This window comes from Apodemus sylvaticus, chromosome 2, assembly GCF_947179515.1.
Source record: "Apodemus sylvaticus chromosome 2, mApoSyl1.1, whole genome shotgun sequence".
NCBI classification, from domain to species: domain Eukaryota; kingdom Metazoa; phylum Chordata; class Mammalia; order Rodentia; family Muridae; genus Apodemus; species Apodemus sylvaticus.
Window position 1 is genome coordinate 98,391,136 of NC_067473.1, and position 27,869 is coordinate 98,419,004.

Consider the following 27,869-nt stretch of genomic DNA (forward strand, 5'->3'; position numbering starts at 1 on the left):
GATGCTCTCATGACAGGCTTCCATTGTAAATTAAGAGATAAATTTTACAGAAATAATAGAACAACTACCTTTGATTCAAACCTGAGGAAACAATAATTCCTATATAACAACAACAAAATAAACAGGGAAAGTGGAAAAAGAAAGGAAAGAAAGAAGTGAAAGGGGAGAGGAGGGAAAGAAAGAGAAGGATGGAGGAGGAATATTGAACTGCGTAGGTAAGAGAAAAGTGGAGGTCAGTCCCTGCAGCTACTGAAACAGGACTCACTTTGTGTCACCTCTGGTCAGCATCTGCAACAGACTGACATCCTGGTGGTCCTCTGGGTCCAGCAGCATCTCCATGCATCCAGCCATCTGTGCCCCTGTGCTGTGAGTGCTTTTGAAACTCAAAGGAGACAGTATTCAGAGTTCTTGTATAAGTTGGCCTTGTGAGGAGTTGGCTATAATTTAATTCCATCTCCCGGTTTTCTGTAAGCACATCGAGAACCATGACTAGCTTTACTAAAGAAAAGTTTGAATGACATATCCTTGATGAAGGCTTTATATACTGCTAAAGACATTCTGGACCAAATATATATCAATGAAGTATCTTTCTCTGACTGTAAGGATCCTTTCTATGTTGTGAACTTCTGGGACATTTTAAAGAAGTATCTGAGGTGGCTAAAGCTCTGCCCTGTGTCACTCCCTTTTAAGCAGTGAAATGTAATGACAGCAGAGCCATAGTGAACACCCTAACTGCTATTGGGACAGAATTTGACTGTTCAAGGAAGACTGAAATACAGTTGGTGCAGGGAATTGGGGTGCCTCCAGAGAGGATTATCTATGCAATTACTTGTAAACAAGTGTCTCCCATAAAGAATGCTATCAGTATCAGAGTCCAGATGATGACCCTTAACAGTGAAACTGAATTGATGAAAGTCAGCAGAGTATATCCAAAGGCAAAGTTGGTTTTGCAGATTGCCATTGATGATTCCAGAGCATTTTGTCACCTCAATGACAAATTAGTTGCCACACTCAAAACCAGGAGCTTCTCTTGGAATGGGCAAAAAAGCTAAATGTTGAAATCATTGGAGGGCAGTCATTGTACTTACCCTGAGATCCTCATGCATGAAGTGTCAGATGCCCCCTGTATATTTGATATGGGAACAGAAGTTGATTTCAGCATGTATCTGCTTGATATTGGTGGTGGTTTTCCTGGATCTAAAGATACAAAGCTAAAATTTGAAGAGATCACCAGTGTGATCATCCCAGCTCTGGACAAGTGTTTCCCATCAGACTCTAAAGTGAGAATCTAGCTGAGTGAGGCAGATACTATGATCAGCTTTAACACTTAAAGTCAATAATGCTCCCCCCAAAAAAGCATGTGGAATGAACAGACCAACTCTGATGATGACGATGAGTCAAATGATCAAATCATCATGAATTATGTGAATGATGGAGTGTATGGATCATTTAACTGCAATCTTTATGATCATGCACATGGTAAGGCCCTGCTGCAGAAGAGACCCAAGCCAGATAAGAAATATTACTCATTCACCATATGGGGACAAACATGTGATGTACTTGATAGGATTGTTGAGTGCTGTAACCTACCTGAAATGCATGTGGCTGATTGGATGCTGTTGGAGGTCATGGGTGCATACACTGTTTCTGCTGCTGCTACTTTCTTTCTTTCTTTCTTTCTTTCTTTCTTTCTTTCTTTTTTTTTTTTTACTTATTTTATTTTATTTTATTTTATTTTATTTTATTTTATTTTATTTTATTTTATTTTATTTACATTGCAAATGATTTCCCCTTTTCTGGATCCCCACTCCCCGAAGGTCCCATAAGAACTCTTCTGTCCCCCTATTCTTCCATCCACCCCTTACCACTTCCCTGTTCTGGAATTCCCCTATACTCTTGCACTGAGTCTTTCCAGAACCAGGGGACACTCCTCCATTCTTTTTGGACAACATTTAATTTGTGGACTATGTCTTGGGTATTCCAAGTTTCTAGGCTAATATTCACTTATCAGTGAGTGCATACCATGATTGATCTTTTGAGACTGGGTTAGCTCACTTAGTATGATGTTCTCCAGCTCCATCCATTTGTCTAAGAATTTCATGAATTCATTGTTTCTAATGGCTGAATAGTACTCCATTGTGTAAATATACCACATTTTTTGTATCCATTCCTCCGTTGAAGGACACCTAGGTTCTTTCCAGCTTCTGGCTGCTACAAATAGGGCTGCTATGAACATAGTTGAGCATGTGTCCTTATAGCAAGCTGAAGAATCTTCTGGATATATGCCCAGTAGTGGTATAACAGGGTCCTCAGGAAGTGACATGCCCAGCTTTCTGAGGAACCGCCAAACTGATTTCCAAAGTGGTTGCACCATCTTGCAATCCCACCAGCAGTGGAGGAGTGTTCCTCTTTCTCCACATCCTCGCCAACACCTGCTGTCTCCTGAGTTTTTGATCTTAGTCATTCTGACTGGTGTGAGGTAAAATCTCAGGGTTGTTTTGATTTGCATTTCCCTAATGATTAATGATGTTGAACATTTCTTAAGGTGTTTCTCAGCTCTCTGAAGTTCTTCATGTGAAAATTCTTTGTTTAGCTCCGTACCCCACTTTTTAATGGGGTTATTTGGTTCTCTGGGTTCTACTTTATTGAGTTCTTTGTATATATTAGATATTAGCCCTCTGTTGGATTTAGGGTTGGTGAAGATCCTTTCCCAGTCTGTTGTTTGACCTTTTGTCCTTTTGACGGTGTCCTTTGCCTTTGGAATGTAAACAAAGAATATAGAAAATAAAAATATTAAAAAACATACAAGGTTTAGACCAAGTGTTTTTAAAGCTGCTATTATAAAGTGATAAGGAAAATTAAGTAATGGAAGTTAATACTCAGTCAATCAATCTCATAGTCATTTCAGATATTAGTTTATATACGTTCTGGTTTGTATAGTTAATAGGTAGTTGAAGACAGGCAATATTTGCTTGTTCATATATGCTATGAATAGACAGATGGTTTTCAAAAACCTCAGAGACTCATACAATATGACATTTAAAGATATTTTCACTATTTTAAGGATTTTTTTGACATTGAGACATGTCAACTCCTGGCAGTTTCCCCATCTACTTGGAAGGTGATAAACATAAAAAGACTTCCACATGGAGTTGCTTCAATTTGTGCCTAGCTAGTCATTGGGCAAAGAAAATGCCCAAACTTTATCTGCAGATAGAATGATATCTAGAAAGAACAAATGGACGCAAAAAAGACAAATGCCAACCTCTGCCAACCACAGGGTAAGCAAGTCTTTCAAAACTACTGCTTCACAAAACATCTATCAAATATTCTGGGCCAGACAGCTGAAGATAAATACTCCAGTGTTATGAGAATATTGGTGCCAGGAGCTATCCTCACTTAGATCTCAATGCCAAGAACTCTCCATACCAGGAGTCATCCCCACCTAGATCTCAATGCCAGGAGGTCTTGATACCAGGACTCATTCTCACTTAGATCTCCATGCCAGGAATTATTCTTACATAGATCTCAAAATCCCCTCCTTTGGAAGCTCATCTGTGGATAGGTTACTATAGCAACCCCTTTCCACTTCACCTCCTCATGACCCCCTTTATCATGCCAGAATTCCAGCCGCAACAATTAACCTTACTCAGAAATTATGAGAAAATGTTTCTTAGAAATGATGCCAGCCCCCTGAGATGGTTCCCCCTTAACCCCTCCCTACACCTATACCTTTTCCTTTAAATTGGCTTGTGTAAAAAAATAAAATTTGACGGCTTAATCAGAATCAGACTTGCTGTCTGCCTTCTTGTGTCTCTTGTCTCTCACCTTCTCCTTAGGTAGTTCTGGGGACCCTGTTGACTGTCCTGTGGGTCAGGACATATTGGGCCATTCTCTCTTTGTGTGCAGAGCAGCCCCAGCATGCTGGTTACAATAAAAATTCCTCATGTATTTTTCATTGATAATCCACATGCTTCACTCAGAGAGCCCAGTAAGTTAAGATGGTTCGGGTTTTACAATTGATGCATTGGCCAGGAACCCTCCTGTGAGAACCATTGGAGAAGAGGAAACTGAGGTACCATTGTAGGTTTTCTGTCTGTTTCACTGTTTGTCAAAGTCTGAGTCTGTAAGCCTGTCTGAAATTTTGTTTTTGCTTGCAAGCATCTGGGGTTTGGAGAGCCTGTCTTGTGAACTGAGTTTGACTGGCAGACATGTTAGAGTTGAGACAGCGGGAGTCTGGAGGATGCTTCAAGTCCTGGAAAGGGCTGGGTAAGGCTATTTTTCATCTGTAAATAGCAAGACATTAATGGCGGGAACCGAGTTTTGCTGAAATCTGATTTATCTGGTTTCTGTGGCATGTGCAGGGGCACCTGGTAGCTGAAACTGGGCCCATCTAAGGGGGAATTGTGTGTTGATTGTCCTTGCTCTGTGTTCTTGGTTCTAGAGGCATGACCTTGGCAGGGTCAGGTTGTCTGTGTGGTGACTGTTTTTCTCTGTATTGTTTTGTAACTTGTTCTGTGTTTTTGGACTTAGACGGACTATATTGTTTGGAAATTAGACCAACTGAAAAGCAATTCTCTTTTTCTGTAGGGACCTTAGACTTAAAAAGCACCAAAATCGGATCATGTGACTCTAGTGAGCCGAGTTAGAACAAAAGGAGAGACAAATTACTTGAGCTCTGAGGCCCCATGGTGGGGAAAATAAGTCTTTTTTTTTATTTGATATATTCTTTATTTACATTTCAAGTGATTTTTTCTTTCCTGGATCCCCCCCCAGAGAGTCCTAAAAGCCCTCTTCCCTCCCCCTTTCCCCCCATCTACCCTTTCCCAATTCCCCATCCTAGCATTCCCCCACACTGCTGCACTAAGCCTTTTCAGATCCAGGGTCAACTCCCTCCTACCTCTTGGGCATTATTCTATATGTGAATTATGTCTTGGGTATTCCAAGCTTCTAGGCAAATATCAGTTTATCAGTGAGTGCATACCATGAGTGTTCTTTTGAGACTGGGTTATCTCATTTAGGTAGATGTTCTCCAGTTCCACCCATTTGTCTAAGAAATTCATGAATTCATTGCTTCTAATGGCTGAATAGTACTCCATTGTGAATATATACCACATTTTCTGTATCGATTCCTCCATTGAGGGACATCTGGGTTCTTTCTGGCTTCTGGCTATTATAAATAGGGCTGCTATGAACATAGTGGAGCATGTATCCTTATTACATGCTGGGGAATCCTCTCGGTATGTGCCCAGGAGTGATATAGGAGGGTCCAGTGGAAGCATCATTCCCAGTTTTCTGAGGAACCACCAGACTGATTTCCAGAGTAGTAGTACCAGCTTGCAACCCCACCAACAGTGGAGAAGTGTTCCTCTTTCTCCTGTTTTCTCCTGAGTTTTTGATCTTAGCCATTCTGATTGGTGTGAGGTGAAATCTCAGGATTGTTTTGATTTGCATTTCCCTGATGACTAAGGATGTTGAACATTTCTTTAGGTGCTTCTCAGTAATTTGATATTCCTCAGATGAAAATTCTTTGTTTAGCTCTGTACCCCATTTTTAAGGGGGATATTTGGCTCTCTGGAGTCTACCTTCTTGAGTTCTTTGTATATCTTGGATATAAGCCCTCTGTTGGATGTAGTGTTGGTAAAAATCTTTTCCAAGTTTGTTGGTTGCTCTTTAGTCCTTTTGACAATGTCCTTAGTCTTACATAAACTTTGTAGTTTTATGAGGTCCCATTTCTCAATTCTTGATCTTAGAGCATAAGTTATTGGTGTTCTGTTCAGGAAAATTTCCCCTGTGCCCATGTCCTCCATAGTTTTTCAATATAATACTTGAAGTTCTAATTAGAGCAATTAGACAACAAAAGAAGATCAAATGGATACAACTTGGAAAGGAAGAAGTCAAACTATCACTATTTGCAGATGATATGATACTATACTATACTTAAGGAACACAAAAACCCCACCAGAGAAATCCTACAGCTGATAAACAACTTCAGCAAGGTGGCTGGATATAAAATTAACACAAGCAAATCAGTAGCCTTCCTTACTCAAAGGATAAAAGAGAAAGAAATTAGGAAAATGACACCCTTCATAATAGCCACAAACCATGTCAAGTATCTTGGTGTGTCTCTAACCAAACAAGTGAAAGATCTGTATGACAGGAGCTTCAAGTCTTTGAAGAAAGAAATCGAAGAAGACCTCAGAAGATGGAAAGATCTTCCATGCTCTTGGATGGACAGGATTAATATAGTAAAAGTGGCCATCTTGTCAAAATAAGTCTACAGATTCAATGCAATCCCCAACAAAATCCCAACTAAATTCTTCCTAGACTTAGAAAGAGCAATTCTCAAATTCATCTGGAATAACAAAACACCCGGGATAGCTAAAACTATTCTCAAAAGTAAAAGAACTTCTGGGGGAAATCAGTATCCTAGACCTCAAGCAATACTGCAGAGCAATTGTGTTAAAAACTTTATGGTATTGATACAGTGAAAGGCAAGTAGATCAATGGAATAGAATTGAAGACCCAGAAATGAACCCACAGAATTATGGTCACTTGACCTTTGAAAAATGAGCTACAACCATCCAGTGGAAAAAAGAGTCTTTTCACCAAATGGTGCTGGTTCAACTGGAGGTCAGCATGCAAAAGAATGCAAATTGATCTATTCTTATCTCCTTGCACTAAGCTCGAGTCCAAGTGAATCAATAACCTCCACATAAAAGCAGACACACTAAAACTAATAGAAAAGAAACTGGGGAAATAAGTCTTAACCAGACACTCAAGGTGGCATGTGCAGTAATTCTGGGTTTAAGCTGGAACAGATAGTTTATTTCACTTGTTTTAAATTGTTTTTTTTTAATTTTTTAATTTTTTATTTGATATAATTTATTTACATTTCAAATGATTTCCCCTTTTCTAGCCCCCCCACTCCCCGAAAGTCCCGTAAGCCCCCTTCTCTTCCCCTGTCCTCCCACCCACCCCTTCCCACTTCCCCCTTCTGGTTTTGCCGAATACTGCTTCACTGAGTCTTTCCAGAACAAGGGGCCACTCCTCCTTTCTTCTTGTACCTCATTTGATGTGTGGATTATGTTTTGGGTATTCCAGGTTTCTAGGTTAATATCCACTTATTAGTGAGTGCATACCATGATTCACCTTTTGAGTCTGGGTTACCTCACTTAGTATGATGTTCTCTAGCTCCATTCATTTGCCTAAGAATTTCATGAATTCATTGTTTCTAATGGCTGAATAGTACTCCATTGTGTAGATATACCACATTTTTTGCATCCACTCTTCTGTTGAGGAATACCTGGGTTCTTTCCAGCTTCTGGAAATTATAAATAGGGCTGCTATGAACATAGTAGAGCATGTGTCCTAGATTATTATGGCGGGTGTTATATTGAACTTTGTGGTTATATTGTTCCTCTGGGAGAGATGTCAAAATATGAGATTTTCTGGCTCAAGGATATGATGATTAAAAAAAAAAATGGTTTGTCTTTATGTTCTCAACAAGCATGATTAGACTCTGACATCTTCCAGAAATGATGTAGGGAGGCATTCAGAGAACTAGATTCTGACATATTAAATGAAAAATCTGTCTTTGTGATACTAAACTCTTGCTTTGAGATTTAGATTACAGAAAATACCACTCCCCTTCATGCTTGAAGCATAATCCTCCCATATTATGCTTGAAGAAGTTATGAAGATTCATCCACCCAATTCCCTGCTTTTTGAGGCCAGAGAGGGTTGTTATTGTTTTCAAAATGGATTTCTAGAGAATATAGAATTGGTCAAATTTAAAACAGGGAGAAAAATAAAATTAATTATATAGACATAATTTCATTTGATAAAAAACTTTATAATTGATATTAAGTTCAAGGCATATGTTCTATGATACAGAATTTATCTTGATTCAAAATCAAGGTTTTCATTGGTATAAATACCAAAAATTTGAAAGTACGGGATTCAGATCCAGTCCTTCTTGCTGCTATTATTACAGATCTGCCATGTTTAAGCCTGTGAGTTTATGGCCAAATAAAAATGTAAGGCTCTGAGTTTATTGTTAGGCTGTTTTCTAGGTTTTAATCAGAAATGGCTGAAGATAGTTTAACAGACAACAGTCTACATTACTTTACATAGATAGTTGGTTTTCAAAAACATCAGAAATCCATGGAATGTGATATTTAATGTTATTTATTTTTGTTGTAGAGACTATTCTGTTCCTGACAGCTTCCCTTTCTTAGATTTAAAGAAGAAACTGACCATCTATAGAGCTGGTTCTATTGTGGTGAGACAGCCATGAGGCAAATATTGTCTCTCTTCATCTGCAGACAAACTCTGTCCAGAAAAAGGACACTTTTACAGTTTAGGACAGCTGGATTTCTGCCAAGACAGTATGCCTCATCCTTAATAATTCCTGATTCTTTAAGTCTTTCAGATGTTCATGCACCAGAAGGCTGAAGACCAATGCTCCAAAGTTTTGAAGTATAAATGTTTCAGGTGTTCAGCAGTCTCTATCATTTGGATCATATATTTCTGAAGAAAATAACAGAAAATAATCCCTCAGACAAAAGGTAAGAGGTACCTGAAACTTAGAAACTGGGTTAACCTTCCTATATATTTTCAGTTAATAATGGTCACTCTTGCATTTCTGATGGGGTTGAAGACTCTTAGTCTCATAGGTGACCCAAACTGTTTAATTTTGAGAAAGCTTATATAGATTTAAATAGATGGTTTTCAGATGACAGAAAATTTATAGCCAAGTCATGAGTCAGGTGTTAAGTCTTACAGTCTTTTATGATAGTACAGATGACAAAGGTTCTGTTTAATTGACAGAGCTGATACACTGGGTGTTAGGTCTATTTTATAGTTTATAATTTACAAAATGCTAGTAGTTATGCTCAATTTATATTTAGAGAGGACTACAGAAGCGAAACAGGAGAAGACCTGAGACCACCTATCCTGATACCACAGTGGTTCTCTCACTAAGAGCATATTTCAAGTCTCTTTAAAACTGTTTTATTTGTAATAGAGGAAGCCAAAAAATTAACCCCTCAGACAAAAGGTAAGAGGTACCTAAAGGACTAACACCAGACTCGAGTGGCAGGTCTTGAGGGCATGGCAGCCCACAAATTTGACCAAGGTACGTGAAGTTAAGCAGGGACCAGATAAATCACCTGCAGCCTTAACAAAGCAGATCATAGAGGCATATACACCCTATGACCCCAGGGGCAAGGAATATAAAGCTACTGTAACAATGGATTTTATAGACCAGGCTAGTGGAGATAGCAGGACTAAAAAATGCTTCAGAGGCTAGAGCAATTTAGTGTAGTTTGTTGAGAATGGCTGTAGAAGTATTTAGTGCAGGTTGTTGAGAAAGTCTGTAGAGAGATTTAGTGCAGGTTGTTGAGAAAGTCTATAGAGAGATTTAGAACAGTTTGTTGAGACAGAGAGAGGGGAGGAGGAGAAGAAATGGAAAAAAGAAGAAAATAACAGAGAAGGAAGCTACAGAGAGTCCTGGCTATAATAGTTAGAAAAATCAGAGAAGAGAGACAGAAAAGGGACCAGTGTGCATACTGCAAGGAGAGAGGATACTGAGCCAGAGTGTGCCCTAACTAACAGAAGCCTTGATTATGGTGTCTCTTCAAAACAATGGAAACCCTAACTAAGATAAATGGGAACCCCATAGGAAGAACAACAGTGTCAGACAACCTGGTCTCCTGAGAGTTCAAAAAGCTTAAGACACCAACCGAAGATCATACAGAGTCTAATCTAAGGCCCACAACACATATGTAGCACAAGACTGCCTTGTCTAGCCTTAGTTGGAGAGGATACACCTAATCATTTAGAGACTTTTATTCCAGGAATTGGGGTTCCTGGGGGACACCCTCTCAAAGGTGAAAGGTGTGGTGGATGAGGGGAGGAACTCATTGATCAGGGACTGGGAAAGGGGACAACATTTAGGATATAAATTAATAAAATAATCACTTAATAAAAATAACTAAAAGAAGTCAAACTTAGGAGGACTACAATTTAAGTGAAACCATAAATCAAATGGTCTTAGAAGAAATTCATGAATGTCCAGTAAGAATATCTTTCCTTCTCAGTAGCTCCTGGAATGTTTCTCAAATTCTACCATGTATAGGATATGAAACAGGTCTCAACAATCATAGCAAAAGTAAATTAATACTCTGAATTCTGTATTACCACAATGTAATAAAGGTGAGTATCAGTAGCAAAAGAAAGTATATGAAGCCCACAGAGTCCCATAAATTCATCATCATCAGGGTGAATAGTAGTTTGTTTAAGGTAAAGAATTAAGAAGGGAATTTTAGAGTTCCAAATATCGGGGGAAAATAAAATACAAAGCTTATATAATCAGCCAGATATCTCATACCCTTTCCCACAGGGTATTCCTAGAAATTCCCCTGACCCCTACAAGCTACAACCCTTCTCAACAAAACAGAGGTGGCCTTAGTCTTACAGCCAATGTGAAAAGTGTGGTTGGTCACCCATACCTGTGCAGCAAGCAATGTCTAGGCTTCTGCCAGGACCATTCCCGCCCACACATCCACACCTAGGGCACTCCTATGTGACATCAACATCTTTTCTGAGCCACATGTAACCTGTCATTCAAGACCTGGACTGAGAACACCATTCTGCTTCTCATGATTCTATGTTTACCTGATTTATTTCCTTCTAAACCATGTCAAGTGTTTAAATCCAATCGTCCCACACTCTCTTTTGCCTGAACTTGCTTTGTGCATATTAACTTAGAACTAACAAAAATTCACATGTCAAGATCTCATTGCAGTATTACCATCACTATTAAAGATCAATCAGGCACCTTTTCTCTAAAACCTGCAAGTACAAAACCTTTAAGAGATGCTTGCCAATGAGAATTACCTAGATGAATCATGGGATGGAGAATTCAAAAGAACAACCATTAACTTCATCAGAGAATTCAAGAAATTTAAAGGCAGATACAAAGAAAAATCTCTATGAATTTAAGGAGAAAGATAAAGGAAAATAAACAATCAAGTGATGCTCAAGAAAATACAAATATAAGGCTGATGTAGTAGACAATGACAATTTAGGACTTGAGGAAGAAACTCAATAAGAACATAGAAACACTAGAGAACACTAACTTTGAAATACCAACAATATTGAAAAATATAGTATCTTAAGTATAAACAAACAAACAAAAAGCCTTGCAAGTATAATGAATCAGAATATAGACTATCAGCGTTTCTAACTGTTATGCCCATTGGATACCCGGGGCTGCTACACAGGTAGGTGATTTTCATTGTTATTACATCTCCTGTCTCATCCCTGGCATGATTACCAGTTTGCTGTTAAGAGCCCCTCATCTTCCCTCTACCTAGAGAATCCACCTCTTGATGCCCTCTAAGAGTCTGGGATTTCCTATGTAAATTTTGGAAAATATGAACACTTATAAGAGTGGATATCTTTTTTATATATGAACTCATCAATTATTTTTCTCCCCTCTGGCCTTTTTTCCCAATGCAAAACACATGAGGAATTTTTATTGTAACCAGCATGCTGGGGCCACTCTGGTCATGAAGAGAAAACTACCCTGCATCTTAACTACCCTGCATCTTGTGCTGTACTCCCCTACAATACTAGATCAGGCCTTTCCCTGATCAGGGCCAGCTCCATACTTCTTCATGGGCATCATTTGATATGCTACTTGTGTCTTGGGTATTCAGAGCTTCTGGGCTAGTTAATATCCACTTATCACGGGCGGTGGTGGCGCACGCCTGTAATCCCAGCACTCTGGGAGGCAGAGGCAGGCGGATTTCTGAGTTCGAGGCCAGCCTGGTCTACAGAGTGAGTTCCAGGACAGCCGGGGCTACACAGAGAAACCCTGTCTCGAAAAAAAAAAATATCCACTTATCAGTGATTGCATTCCATGTATATTCTTTTGTGATTGGGTTACCTCACTTAGGATGATATTTTCCAGTTCCAACCATTTGCCTACAAATTTTATGAATTCATTGTTTTTAATTGCTGAGTAGTATTCCATTGTGCAAATATACGACATTTTCTGTATCCATTCCTCCATTGAGGGACATCTGGGTTCTTTCCAGCTTCTGGCTATTATAAATAAGGCTGCTATGAACATAGTGGTACCCAGAATAGCTAAAACTATTCTAAATAGTAAATGAGCTTCTGGGGGAATCAATATCCCAAACGTCAAGCAATACTACAGAGCAATAGTGTTAAAAACTGCATGGTATTGGCACAGCAACAGACAAGTGGACAAATGAAATAGAATTGAAGACTCAGAAATGAATCCACACACCTATGGTCACTTGATCTTCGACAAAGGAGCTGAAAACATCCAGTGGAAAAAAGATAGCCTTTTCAACAAATGGTGCTGGTTCAACTGGAGGTCAGCATGCAAAAGATTGCAAATTGATCCACTCTTATCTCCTTGTAATAAGCTCAACTCCAAGTGGATCAAGGACCTCCACATAAAACCAGATACACTGAAACTAATAGAAAAGAAACTGGGGAAAACCTTTGAGGACATGGGCACAGGGGGAAAGTTCCTGAACAGAACACCAATAGCTTATGCTCTGAGATAAAGAATTGACAAATGGGACCTCATAAAATTACGAATTTTCTGTAAGGCAAAGGACTCCTTCATTCCAAAGGACAAAACAGCACCCAACCAATTGGGAAAAGATCTTCACCAACCCTACATCCGATAGAGAGCTAATATCCAATGTATACAAGGAATTCAAGAAGGTAGACCCCAGCAAACCAAATAACCCTATTAAAAATGGGGTGCAGATCTAAACAAAGAATTTTCACCTGAAGAAATTCAGATCCTGAGAAGCACCTCAAGAAATACTTATCATCATTAGTCATTATGGAAATGCAAATCAAAACAACCCTAAGATTTCACCTCACACCAGTCAGAATGTCTAAGGTTAAAAACTCAGGAGACAGCAGGTGTTGGTGAGGATGTGGAGAAAGAGGAACACTCCTCCACTGCTGGTGGGATTGCAAAAAGATACAACCACTCTGAAAATCAGTCTGGAGGTTCCTCAGAAAAATGAACATGACACTACCGGAGGACCCTTGCTATACCACTCCTGGGCATATACCCAGAGGATTCCCAGGCATGCAATAAGGACACATGTGCCACTATGTTCATAGCAGCCTTATTTGTTCCCCTTCTAAGTGACATTAAACATTCTCACCTGGGCCTTCTTTCTTCTTTAACTTCTTATGGTCTCTGAGATGTATCATGGACATTCTTTACTTTTTGGCTAATATCCACTTATCAGTGAGTACATACCAGTCATGTCCTTTTGGGTCTGGGTTAATTACTCAAGATGATATTTTCTAGTTCCATTCATTTGCCTGAGAATTTTATAATGCCCTCATTTCTAATAGATGAACAGTATTCCACTGTGTGATGCATTGATGTGCTTGCAGACAGGAGCATAGCTATCCTCTGAGAAGTTCAACTAGAATCTGACTGAGACAAATGCTGATATTTATACCCAACTGTTGATGTAAAAGACCCCTATGGTTGAATTGGATGATGATTAAAGAAGCTGAATGGGAGAGCTACCCCATAGGAAAATCAGCAGTCTCAACTAACTGGATACAAGGGAGTTGCAGAGATTGAGCCACCAACCAGACTACATACAGTGGTGGATCTGAGGCCCCAGGCACATTGACAACAGAGGACTGTTTCTGGTCTGGCCTTAATGAGCTCCTAATAATCTAGAGACTTGATGCCTCATGAAAAAGGGAGGTAGGGTGGGGAAGGAAGCACCCTCTCAGAAGCATGAGGAAGAAAGAAAGAGATAAGAAACTGTGGTAGGGGGACCAGAAGGGGAAGCAACAAAGGCTGGATTGGACAGAAAGAAAGAATGAAAGAAAGAAAGAAAGAAAGAAAGAAAGAAAGAAAGAAAGAAAGAAAGAAAGAAAGAAAGAAAGAAAGAAAGAAAGAAAGGAAGAAAGGAAGGAAGGAAGGAAGGAAGGAAGGAAGGAAGGAAGGAAGAAAGAAAGAAGAAAGAAGGAAGGAAGGAAATAAAAAAGAAAGAAAGAAAGAAAGAAAGAAAAAGAAAGAAAGAAAGAAAGAAAGAAAGAAAGAAAGAAAGAAGGGAGGGAGGGAATAGGGAGGGAAGGAAGGAATGAGTACAGGAGGGGAAGAAGGGAAGGAGGGAATGTGGAAGGGGAGGGAGGGAGAGAGGGAAGGAAGTAAGGAAAGAAGGAAGGAAGGAAAGAAAGGAATGAAGGAAGTAAGGAAGGAAAGAAAGAAAGAGAGAGAGAGAGAGAGAGAGAGAGAGAGAGAGAGAGAGAGAGAGAGAGAAAGAAAAGCATACCCACAAATACATGCCTAAATCTGCCAAATGGCATTGTGATACTGTCTTTGGGATACAGGTGATAATAAAGCACCTTTCAAAAATGCATTGAATAATGATTTAAGATCAAAATTTAAATATATATTTTGTATGGTTTGTTGTATAAATAGTTCATTTGATAAACATTACACACTAGAAACTTTAATATTTAAATTAACATAAATTGTTTGCTCTAAAATAAATAAGTTTCTTTTCAGTTTAGCTAACATTTAGAACTGATTATTATTTATGAAAGCGCTTGTACTAGTAAGAAGTCTCCTTCTGTGTCCCTTTTGATGACTTTAAGTTGACCGTCAATTTTATCTGATATTAGAATGGCTACTCCGACTTCTTTCCTGAGACTATTTGCTTGGGAAATGAAAATTAAAACAACCCTGAAATTTCACCTCACAACACTCAGAATGGCTAAAATTAAAAACTCAGGAGACAGCAGGTGTTGGCGAAGATGTAGAGAAAGAGGAACACTCCTCCACTGCTGGTGGGATTGCAAGCTGGTACAACCACTCTGGAAATCAGTCTGGCGGTTCCTCAGAAAACTGGGCATGACACTTCCAGAGGACCCTGTTTTACCACTCCTGGGCACATACCCAGATGATTCCCCAGCATGCAATAAGGACACATGCTCCACTATGTTCATAGCAGCCTTATTTATAATAGCCAGAAGGTGGAAAGAACCCAGATGTCCCTCAATGGAGGAATGGATACAGAAAATGTGGTATATTTACACAATGGAATACTACTCAGCAATTAAAAACTATGAATTCGTTAATTTTTTTAGGCAACTTGTTGAAACTGGAAAATATCATCCTAAGTGAGGTAAACCAATTACAAAGAATACACATAGAATGTAATCACTGATAAGTGGATATTAATTAGCCCAGAAGCTCTAAATACTCAAGACACAATTAACATAGCAAATGATTCCCAAGAAAAGGAAGGAGAGGGCCCTGGTCCGGGAAAGGCTTGATCCAGCATTGTAGAGGAGTAACAGGACAGAGAAATGGGAGGGGGCTGATTGGGAAATGGGCAGAGGGAAGAGGGCTTATGGGACTTATGGGGAGGGGGAACAGTGAAAGGGGAAGGCATTTGGAATGTAAACAAAGAATACAGAAAAGAAAAAAAAGAAAAAAACTGTAAAGAAAGACAAGCCTGGGATATGTTCAGAGTCCTGTCTCAGTAAACTGAAATAGGGGCTGGAGAGAGGGCCTGGTGCATAATCGTGCAAGCAAATAAGACTATATATCCAGCAGCCAAGTAAAAATAGGCCTGGGATACCAACAAGTACAGCATGGTTGGAGAGGTGGGCAGTGTCAGTGGAAACAGGAGGATAGCCAGGGCTTACTAACTGACAGCCCAGTCTCAGGTCTAGTAAGAGAAACTGGCTCCAGGGAATAGTGCAAAGAGAGATAATAGGACACCTGACTCCTTTGGTGGCCTTGGCACATATGAACAGAGGCATGCATATTACCACCCCTCCCACACACACACACAAAGAGAAAGAGAGAGAGAGAGAGAGAGAGAGAGAGAGAGAGAGAGAGAGAGAGAGAGAGAGAGAGAGAGAGAGAGAGAGAATAGATAACACTTTTCATGGAATGCCTTCCTTTTCCAAATGATTGTATAAAACACTTTTAAAGGTATTAAATTCTACATCAAACCTACCAAGACATGATATCGAGATTGTGCTATCTTTTCTTAGAACAGCTGTATATTCTCCTGGTGGAGCCTCACCTGTACTGTGGGGATGCCTGGTAAACTAGGCTAAGCCATAGTCAGCCAGGATATTCCCCTTGCAGTGAGGCAAATCTACCTAGAATGGCTAAGCAGGCTTGTGGGATGGCATTGAAGCAGATCAAGAGAAATCAATAGACTCTCCATGACTTAAACTATTCTCCTGATTCTTATGGTGGTGTTGGTGGAGAATGGCCTTAATGAAAGAATATGATTAAAAAAAAAAAACAAAAAACAAAAACCTTTGCTTATCAGGATACTCTTTAGTTGTTAAAATACACTTATACAAACTGTCTGAACTGTCTCACTCCACCAGAGGCAATTTGATTTATTTCAGATAAATGCATATTCAGTGACAAGGCTGTTTTTAAAATGAAGATTATCTTTAAAAATCCATTGAAAATGAAAATTACAAGACCATAGACTCTCTCAGCTGTGTTATAATGACTAATAGGATAATAGAAAAATAGTTCAAGTTCTAAAATTATATTGTATGAAATTATGGCTGCATAGGAGTCAGTTTCCTCTGAGCTTCAATAATTAACATTTTGAATAGAGCACTGACACATGGTAATTACAATATTAAAACATGAAGATGATCAAAAGCTCGAACAAGGTGCCCTGAATGTCTGAAAAGAGTTTTCAAATGTCATGAGAGCCTGTACTAATGATTGTGTTACATTTCTGGGAGGTTGTCTGTTCCATCTGCAACACAGATGGGAGATTCACCTTCATATCTCTCTACTGAAAGTGATTCTGATATTTCCAATTGAATGCAATGCCCCCTCATATTTTTTTCTGGTATAGTGAGGTTCTTTCGCCTATCTTTCTTCTCCCTCTACCCAGCAGTCTTTTCCAGAGCAAATCTTCCCCCCCCACATGACTCCCTCCCTGCACAAGTAATTCACATTTCCTTCTCCTGGGTCATTTGAGCTCCTACTTCTGGGTTTCTGTGCTCAGCCCCATTAGTTCTCCACTTCTTCTTTCAATTTCCCTACAATCTTAATTCTTTTATTTTAAAATTAAAGTCAAATGAAAACTTAGTATCTGTGAATGCCCCCTCACCAGCTCAAATTACTATTCATTCCACTTACTCCACTTGTCTACCTAACCTGAAATGTATTCATTTATACTATTAAAATGTTTGTGTTTGCAAGCTGGTACAACCACTCTGGAAATCAATCTGGCGGTTCTTAAGAAAACTGGGCATGATACTACTGGAGGATCCCATTATCCCACTCCTGGGCATATACCCAGAGGATTCCTCAGCATATAATAAGGACTCGTGCTCCACTATGTTAATAGCAGCCCTATTTATAATAGCCAGAAGCTGGAAAGAATGCAGATATTCCTTAATGGAGGAATGGATACAGAAGATGTGGTATATTTACACTATGGAATACCACTCAGCTATTAAAACAATGAATTCATGAAATTGTTAGGCAAATGGGTAGAACTGGAAAATATCATCCTAAGTGAGGTAACACAAGCACAAAAGAAAACACATGGTATTCACTCACTGATAAGTAGATATTAACCCAGAAGCTCAGAATACCCAGAGACACAATTCACATATCAAATGATGTCCAAGAAGAAGGAAGGAGAGGACCCTGGTCCTGGAAAGGCTCAGTGCAGCAGCATAGGGACAGGGAAACAGGAGGGTGTTGATTGGGGAACAGGGGGAGGGGAGAGGGCTTATGGGACTTAAGGGGAGAGAAGAACCAGGAAAGGGGAAATCATTTGAAATGTAAATAAAGAATATATGTAATAAAATATTTTTAAAAATTAAAAAAATAAAAAATGAAAGTACTTATGACATAAAATACTGTCAAACATGTGATATAGTATCAACAACAGCAGTTCTTGCAATAGAGCACCAACTGCTACATAGAAACTCCCTTTGAGCTTCCAATTGCTCCTCTCTCATTTTTAATCACACAATAAAATGAGTAACCATAATGTAGTGTAATGTCATTAGGATGTATAGATATTTTAGTGTCTAACAAAAATTGATTTTTAAATCCAAAATACAACAAATAAAAATGGGCACTTAATATGCAATAACAGATGAATCCATCAAAAGAATACTATAAAAATACATTCAGATACAAAACAAACACAGCATAACCAATTACTTAAAACAATATGATGATATGAAAAGCCACAGATTATGCCAGGTGGTGGAGGCACACACCTTTAATCACAGCACTTGGGAGTCAGAGTCAGGAAGATTTCTCAGTTCAAGGAGAGCCTGGTCTACAGAGTGAGTTACAGGTGAGCCAAGAGCTACACAGAGAAAACCTGTCTTGAAAAAAAACAAAAAACAAAAGAACAACAGCAAAAAACCCCCAAACCTATAGATTCACTACAGCATAGTAACAGTGGATGATTATATATATATATATATACATATATATATATATATATATATATATATATATATATATATATATATATATATGTATATATATATATATATACACTACGCACTCACCAATAGATATGTCATCCTAGTAAAAAGCAACAGAAAAGCATGATCTAATAATAGAATATACAAAAGTATGTTACATCATAAAACAAATAACCTGACATCTGTAGAACATTTCATCCAAATACTGAAGAAAATAAATTCTTCTAGGCAGGTCATAGAACTTTCTCCAAAACCGGTTGTATAGTAAAAAGCAAGTTTCAACAAACAGAAAAATTGAAATAAGACCCTACATTTTGTGTGACCACGAAAGATATAAACAACAGTAGAAGCCACATTAAGTATGCAAACCCCTGTGAACTAAACAATACATTGTAGAAGGATGTATGTGCTACTGAAGAAATGAAAATAACTTATGTCCTAAAAATTGGAGTCTAGGATGGAGCCCACGCTGAACTAAATTGCCATCCAACTATGATACTAAAGTATTTTCCAACTCTGTAGATTAGAATAGTATAAACAATATATATATGCCATAGTCATTAAATTCTAAGACAAAAAAGAAAATAACATAGTTATTAATTTGTACCATGATTTTGACTATTCTTTCCATCTACTACTTGGTGGGTTTCCATTATTGTTGTTGTTCATTTTTCCAAAGCAAAGCCTATAGCTTATCATTGAGTTATTATCTAGAGATTCCTCAAAAATTTTCAGGTAGGCATTCAGTGCTGTAAATTTTCATCTTAGGCATGTCTTCATTGTATCCCATAGATTGGGATGTGTTATATCTTCATTTTCAGTAAATTCTGGCACTTACTTTGATGCTAAAGTTTATTTTTTTTAATTTTATTCGATGTATTTTTTATTTACATTTCAAATGATTTATTGTTTTAAATAGTAACACACAAAATCTACTATTTTTTTTAAACTGGGATTGCTTTTATTTTTGAAATTAAAATTTTGTAAAATTGAATTTAACTGAAATGAAAAAACTGAAAAGTAATATGATCTTTTAATTTTGTAAATTACTTTTATAAAACCCACAAACTTATATGGCCAATTTCCTTTTGGCCTGATTACTATAATTCATGCACTACCTTTAAAATGATAATCCATGATGTACAGAAATATCATGTACACATCTAAGCAGTGGAATCTTGAATGGATGAATAACACTTGAAATGTTAAACATACTTAGCCTTCAGAAAAATGCAAGTCAAACTACTTTGAGATTCCATCTTACACCTGTGAGAATGGATATCATCAAAAAAAAAAAAAAAAAAAAAAAACAAGTGACAGCTCATGCTAGCAAGGAGAAAAATCTTCCATTATTGATATGAATTCAAACTTCTACAGCCACTATGAAAATAAGTATGAAGTATCCTAAGAAAACTGGGAATCAAGCTACCTCGAGATACATTGTGGTAACTTTACACAGTGGACTACTGCTCATATTAAAAAGAAAATGTGATTAGCTTAAAATTGGGTAAAATTGCAAAAACAAAAAACCTTCCTGATGTAACCCAGACCACCCACCAAATAAACATGGTATATATTAATTTATTTTTTTAGCTTCATGCATGCATATTTATTTTTTGAAAAGCAAGTTCTTTTACTAAAAAAGGAAGTAAAAACATTTTATGATAAACTTGAGGATTTACATGGAAATTATTTCTGATACAATAGAAGAGATATATAGAAAAAGACGTCAAAATTGACTATTTTCATGGAAAATTAAAGAATAAAATGGTAGACAAAAACATTGCTAAATTCATTGAAAAAGGAATTAAAAACATTTTATCATAGAATTGCAGATTTACATGGAAAGTATTTCTGATAATGTAGAAAAATGTAGAAAAACATGTTAAAATTGAAGATTATCATGGAAAATTTTATATAGATATAATAATGGTAGGCATGAAAGTATTTCTAAGCTGATTGAAAGTGGAATTATAAACATTTTCTGATGAAGTTGAAGAATTACATGGAAATATTTCCGATAAAATTGAAAAATATATAGAAAAACATTAAAATTGAAGTATATGATGGAAAATTATACAGATAAAATGGTAGGCATAAAATAATTATAAGCTCATTGAAAGTTGAATTATAAAGGTTTTCAGGTAAAATTGAAAAAAGTTTTAAAATTTAAAAAAATTAAAATTGAAAAAATTAAAAATTAAAATTAAAAAAGAAATATATAGAAAAAGATGTTAAAATTGAAGATTATCATGAAAAATAATACAGATAAAGTTATAGGCATAAAAATTACTAAATTGATTGAAAGAGAAATTATAAACATTTCCTGATAAATTGAAGATTTACATAAAAAATATTTCTGTTAGCCGATATATTTTTATTGGGTAACTGAGTCTATTGATGTTAAGAGATATTAAGGATTAGGGATTGCTGCTTTCTGTTACTTTTGATGTTACTTTTATGTTTGTGTGGGTTCTTTTGGGTTTGTTGGAATATTAGTTTCATGCTTTTTTTAGGGTGTAGTTTCCCTCCCTGTGTTGATATTTTCCATCAATTATTATTTTGTAGGGCTGGATTTGTGGGAAAATATTGTGTAAATTTGGGTTTGTTGTGGAATATCTTGGTCTCTCCATCTATGGTGATTGAGAGTTTTGCTAGCTATAGTAGTCTATGCTGGCATTTGTGTTCTCTTAGGGTCTGTATGAGATTTGCCCAGAATCATCTAGTTTTCATCGTCTCTGGTGAGAAGTCTGGTGTAATTCTGATAGGTCTGCCCTTATAAGTTACTTGCCCATTTTCCCTTTCTGCTTTTACTATTCCTTCTTTGTTTAGTGCATTTGATGTTTTGATTATTATGTGACAGAAGGAATTTCTTCTAGTCCAGTCTGTTTGGAGTTGTGTAGGCTTCTTGTATGTTCATGAGCATCTCTTTTTTTAGGTTAGAAAAGTTCTCTTATATAATATTGCTGAAGATATTTGCTGGCCCATCAAGTTGTACATCTTCAGTCTCTTCTATATCTATAATCCTTAGGTTTTGGTCTTCTCATTGTGTCCTGGATTTCCTGCATGTTTTGGGTTATAAACTTGTTGAATTTTGCATTTTCTTTGACTGTTGAGTCACCCAGCTGCTCTGACCCAGCTGTTCCACTGATCGAATGCCCTGTGTACTCCTAGTCAATGTTTTCTATGTATCCTCAGCACCTGCAATTCTTCCTTGTATCTCTTGTATTCTGTTGTTGATGCTTGAATCTATGACTCCTAATATCTTTCCAAGGCTTTATATCTCCAGAGTGGTTTCCATTTGTGATTTCTTTATTGTTCATACATCCACTTTTAGATCATGTATGATTTCATTCACTTCCTTCACTTCATTGTTTGTGTTTTCCATAACACTTTAAGGAATTTTTGTATTTTCTCTTTAAGGGTTTTTCTCTGTTGTCCCATGTTCTCCTGTATTTCTTTAAGGGAGTTATTTATGTCCTTCTTGAAATCATCTATCAGCATCATGAGATGTGATTTTAATTCGAACTCTTGCTTTTCCGGTGTGTTGGGGTATTCGGATCTTGCTGTGGTGGAACAACTGGGTTCTGATGTTGCCAAGTAGCCTTGGCTTCTGTTGGAAGGGTTCTTGTGCTTGCCTTTCACCATCTGGTTTTCTCTGGTCTTAGTATGTCTTGCTGTCTCTGGCTGGAGCTTGTCCCTCCTGTGGGTGTGTAAGCCTGTGTCTGTACTCCTGGGAGACATACTCCCTTCTGTCAGTGTCTTTGCACTTAAGGCTGTGGAGTTGCCTGGCTCCTTGGTACAAATGGCAGCCAGAAGACTTCTGACCCAGCTTCTCCACTGATCAAATGTCCTGTATACTCCTAGCTGTTTCCCTCTGGAGAGAAGTTGGAGACCTCACCTCTGTGCTCAGAAGTGAAAACGCTGTGAGGAGATCACTCTCTTGTGGTGGGCTTTGCACAGAAGGCTCTGGAGCCACCTGGCTCTCTGGTGCAAATGGTGGACTGAAGACATCCATCTCATCTGCCATGGTATATATTCATTAATATGCAAATAATCACTTAACTCAAAGATAATCATGCTAAAATCCACAGACCCTCAAAAAAGAAAAGTAACAAGGAGAGTTCACAGGAGAATGCAAGCATGGATCTCCCTGAGAAGGAGAAATAGAATATATTTCACACGTGGACTGAGGGTAAAGCGGAGTGGAAACAGGAGAAATCAGGTGGGTGCTTTATGGAGGAAGAGAGTATTGGGGAGGTGACTGAAAGTGGGGCCCAATCGAGGGCAATATGGAAAGATACTGTAGTGGAAATTCCATGGAATCTATGAAAGTGCTTCTAGTAAAAACACCTAGTAATGCCTGATACTGAGCCAAAACTAGCCATCTTCTGTTACCAGGCAAGGCTTCCAGTGGTGGGACTTGTCACCAACACAGACACAAAACCTTTGGACTACAATCTCTCCAGGCTCCAAGTTGTGCTGGAGTTATGGTATTACAATAAGTTTGTGATAGGCCAACTGATGATTGGTCCTGTGCTAGGAACCTGAAACAACCTGGATGGCCAGGAACCAGAGGATGGACAACCAAGGATGTGATGATAAAACCAAACATGACTGAAATAATAAAATTCAGTGAAATATTTATTAATGACATTCTGCTATACTCAGAGATGGATCCAACAAAATTGTCATCAGAAAAATATCATCAAGGATCTGATGGGATTAGATTCAGAAACACAGAGGAAACACTAGAAAGACCCAGGGGAACTTTGTAGAAAAGAGAAAGGATGGTAAGAGCAAGAGAGATCTGGGACACTATGAGAACATGGCCTATAGAATTGCCAAATTAGGGCTCCTAAACCTCACATAGCCTGAAGTGGCCTTCATGGACCTGCATAAGACAAAGTATGATCTATAATCTCTGCATATACATAAGGGTTGTATAGCTGGGTATTGTTGGAATCCTAACAGTGATCTTGCTGGAATCGTAACATTGAAACATAAGGATGTCATTGTCTCTTTTGTGTGATTTTAGAACCATTTTCTTCCTACTGAGTTGCTTTAGCCAGCATGATATGAGCCTTTGTGCCCAGTCTTACTGTAACTTTTTATCCTATGTTTAGTTTATATCCATGTTAAGTGTAAATGTTTGTTTGTTTTTATCTTTGGTTTTGTTTATTTAATAGTTTGCTTGCTTTAAGGGAATCAGATGAGCAGTGAATCTTGAGGAGAGGGAAGTTAAGGCTTCTGGGAAAGGTGTCAGGAGAAGAAAATGGTTGGCATGTAACATGTGAGTGAAAAATTTTTTTAAAGATAGAAAATTGGACTTGTACCTTACCCCTTCTGCTCTCTCTGGATTCCTGCCACCAGGAGGTGAGCACCACTCTCCTGCAATGCATGCCCTCCGTAATATCCAATCTCACCTTTAACCCACAGCAGTGAAACCAAACCACCATGGACTGACACAGTGAGAAAAAATAAAGTTTCCTTTCTTTAAATTGTTTCCTAAGATACATTGTCATTGTAAAGAGACAACACATTAGCACAGTCCACACAATCTAATGATCTTCATCAAGTACACCTGAACATCTATGTTCATTCTGTAAAGACAGGAAGAGAAATGTGGAAGGTCTATTTGCATGACGACTGATAAAACTTATTTGGAGTTCTCAAAACAACTGTTTTTAACTTAAAGAGCTCCTGTCCCTGTTCTAACTCTGTGAGTCACACTGGTACTCAAGGCTGAGTGTGGTTGCCCAAATCATTGATCCCAGCTCTCAGGAATGGGCAGGTGGAATATTCTGAAATCAGAATCCTGTTTCTTGAGCAGTGATACTTAACTCAAAAATGAATACCAAAAACAAAATATGGTTTCAGCTAATTTAAAATAATGCATGTTTGAAATTAGTTAACATAGTGTTTTTATTGAAGAACAAAATATTTGTTCAATAAATATTTAACACTGTTAATTATTGTACGACAGAAAAAAACTCAATATTCATGATACAAAATCACATTTACTATTAGTGTAGTTTAGTATAAAATGTGTTTTCACAGTCTCCACATTGGGAACGTACATGAGAAAACAGCAGAGAAAGATGTGGCCTAGGAATAGGAAGCATAGGTCAGATATGTTGTTTAACAAATCAAACCTCATGTTTTCTCTGATTTTTTGCATCCTAGGTTTTTATGGATTCATAAATCTCTCTCTCTCTCTCTCTCTCTCTCTCTCTCTCTCTGTGTGTGTGTGTGTGTGTGTGTGTGTGTGACAGAGGGCACATGTATGTCACATAGAAATAGGTGGAAGGAAGACTAGGGACTGTAAGTATGTAAGATGGAGGGAAAAGTGGTGACAGAAAGAGGAGACAGTGGAAATAAGACCCTCAAAATATATGATACAACTTTATATTTCTATGAAAACCAACATTATAGGTATAAATACATCACCATAACCAGAAGTAGAAGTGGAGGGATACTGACAGGAGGCCAAAAGAGAGGAATACTTCTCAGAGCTGGGCAAAACAAAATCCAAGTTCACTTTTATATCCTCCAGTGAGAATATGGCAGAGGCTTTTGATTTACCCCATGGAGGCTCATGGCAAAATAAGATATAAGATAATGTTCAACACACAGAATTTAAGCATCAGAAGAAAAATGAGACTTTTTTTCTTCACTTTATTTTTTCCATAAGGACCTTCCAATTCAAAGGATCTAAAATTTTTTTTATCCAATTTTGTAACAGTTAGGTATAGCAGCTGCAGGCAGAAGGGGAAGTATATAAGTCTGGGGATTGTGCTGCAGGCAGCTGGCTTGAATCTCAGAGGTTTGTGTATGAGGCTGAAGCACTGTGGGAGGATTACTTTGATACTGCTGACAGTAATAATCTGCAAGGTCTTCAGCCTGTACACTGCTGATGGTGAGAGTAAAATCTGTTCCAGATCCACTTCCTGTGAATCTATTAGGGACCCCAGTGAAGCGGTTGGATGCCCCATAGATAAGCAGTTTAGGAGACTGCCCTGGCTTCTGTTGGTACCAGCTTACATAACTATTCACATTCTGACTGGCCTTGCAGTTCATGGTGATGCTTTCTCCTACTGATGTGGACAAAGATTTGTGAGACTGGGTCATTACAATGTCTCCATCAACACCTGCAATGAGAAATAGATAATAAGTATACACTTATACACACAAAGACATGATACAAATCTTAGAATCCAAGCTGTCATTCTAATGAAATTTTCTGCATAATATTGGCTTCCTATAGTAAATAACTATTTCTTTCCAAATGAATTAATTTTAAGGTAATATAATGCATTTAAATGTCTCACCAGACAACCAGAGCAACATGAATAAGAAGATCTGAGTCTGTGAATGCATCTTGATGCCCATGATGGTCTGAGGCATTTCAAATCACACTGCAAAGGCTGGGTTTATAAATCGTGGGCACCTGGGCTGGCCTCTAGAGACCTATGCAAAATAGTCATCAAAAAAGGAAATAAATTGCCTAGAAACCACTGTGTGAGAGTATCCAGGTCAAATCAACAGCCAAAAGTATTATCAAAGACAGGAAGTAATCAATGTTAAGTAAGTCAACATAGAAGCTCAAGGACAAATTTAAAGCTCTGAAACTGCAAGTGTGAAGATGCTCTCCTGACAGGCATCCATTAAACAGAAATAATAGTGCCAAACAAAAGAAATAATAGAAATACTAATAGTATTTATCTTTGATTCAATCCTGAGGAGAAAAAATAAAACCTTATAACAACAATGAAATAAACAGGGGAAGTAGAAAAGAAGAAAGGAAAGAAAGAAGTAAATGGGGGAAATGAGGGGAAAGATAGAAAAGTATGAAGAGGAGAAGGAATATTGAATTGGGGAGGTGAGAGAAATATGGTGGTCAGTCTCTGTAGCTGCTATCACCGACAGCCATAATCAGACAGAAGCTCAGGGCCCCCTTCGGTCAGTCTCTGCAGTGGCATTGATGAGGCAGAAGCCTGTAGATAACAGGGCACTCCTCCAGTTCTGTGGTAGAGTCTCCGTGGGAACAGCAAGCTGCACCCCTGTACTGTGAGTGTTTTCACTGCTTCATAGAGACAGAATTTAGAGTTCTTGCATAAGGGCCTTGAGATGAGCAGGTGATAATCTACTTCAATCTCTAGGTTTTCTAAGGCACATAGAGAACCATGAGCAGCTTTACTAAGGAAGACTTTGACTGCCATATCCTCAATGAAAGTTTTAATGCTAAGGGCATTTTTGACCAAAAGAATGAATGAAGTCTCTTCCTCTGATGATAAGGATGTTTTCTATTTTGGAGACCTGAGACACTCTAAAGAATCAACTGAGGTGGCTAAATTTCTTCCCTGTGTTACACAGCCAAGTGTAATGACAGAAAGCCACAGTGAGCACCCAATCTGCTGTTGATACAAAGTTTACATTTGAAGAGATCACCAGTGTGATCAACCAAGCTCTAGACAAGTAATTCCTATCAGACTCTTGCATGAAAATAATAGCTGAGTTGGACAGATACTATGATCAACTTTCACACTTGGAAGAAGCAAACTGCCTCTGATGATGAAGATGAGTCAAATGAGCAAACCTTCATTATTATGTGAATGATGGAGTGTATGGATTGTTTAACTGCATTCTTTATGATTATGCACATGTGAAGGCCCTGCTGCAGAAGAGACCCAAGCCAGATGAGAAGTATTATCCATCCAGTATCTGGGTCTCAATATGTGATGTCCTTGATCAGAACCTTGAGCTCCATAACTTAACTTCCTGAAATGAATATGGGTGATTGGATGCTGTTTAAGAACATGGATGCATACACCATTGCTACTGCTTCTACTTTCAATGGATTTCAGAGGCCAAACATCATGGCCAATGTGACAACTCATTGAGGAGATCCAGAGCCATGAATTGCCACTGGAGGTGGAGGAGCAGGATGTCAGCTCTCTGACCATGTCTTGTGCCCAGGAGAGCGGGATGGACCATCACACTACAGCCTGTGCTTCTGCTAGTATCAATGTGTAGATGTCATTCTTGTAGCTCTTGCCTGCAAGTTTAGCTTGAATTAAGGAATTTGGGGGGCATTTAACTTAATTACTACTAGGTTGGAATGTCTTTTTAAGAGTAGGGTTGGCATCATTGCAGTATGGAAGGCAAGGAGATGGGGGGGCGTCATGCTTAACTGTGTTCCCGTGGAAACTTGGAATATTTGTTTTCTATGGATTTTATTCACTTTTCATACATCATACTAATGTGTGCTCCTAAGCTACTGAGCAAGCATTGATGTTTGTACATTGGTAGATTGGGCCAAAAGC

At 38.1% G+C, this 27,869-nt stretch overlaps 1 pseudogene and 1 gene segment (V, D, J or C); one reads left to right on the forward strand and one right to left on the reverse strand.

Moving 5' to 3' along the window:
• Nucleotides 1-485: 485 nt before the first annotated feature.
• On the forward strand, nt 486-27,618 carry LOC127677126 (ornithine decarboxylase-like; annotated as a pseudogene).
• Nucleotides 25,243-25,979, reverse strand: LOC127677146 (Ig kappa chain V-V region MOPC 21-like). The segment is given in 2 exon segments: nt 25,243-25,694; nt 25,875-25,979. Coding segments are annotated over 2 exon segments (501 nt in total).
• Nucleotides 27,619-27,869: the final 251 nt, after the last annotated feature.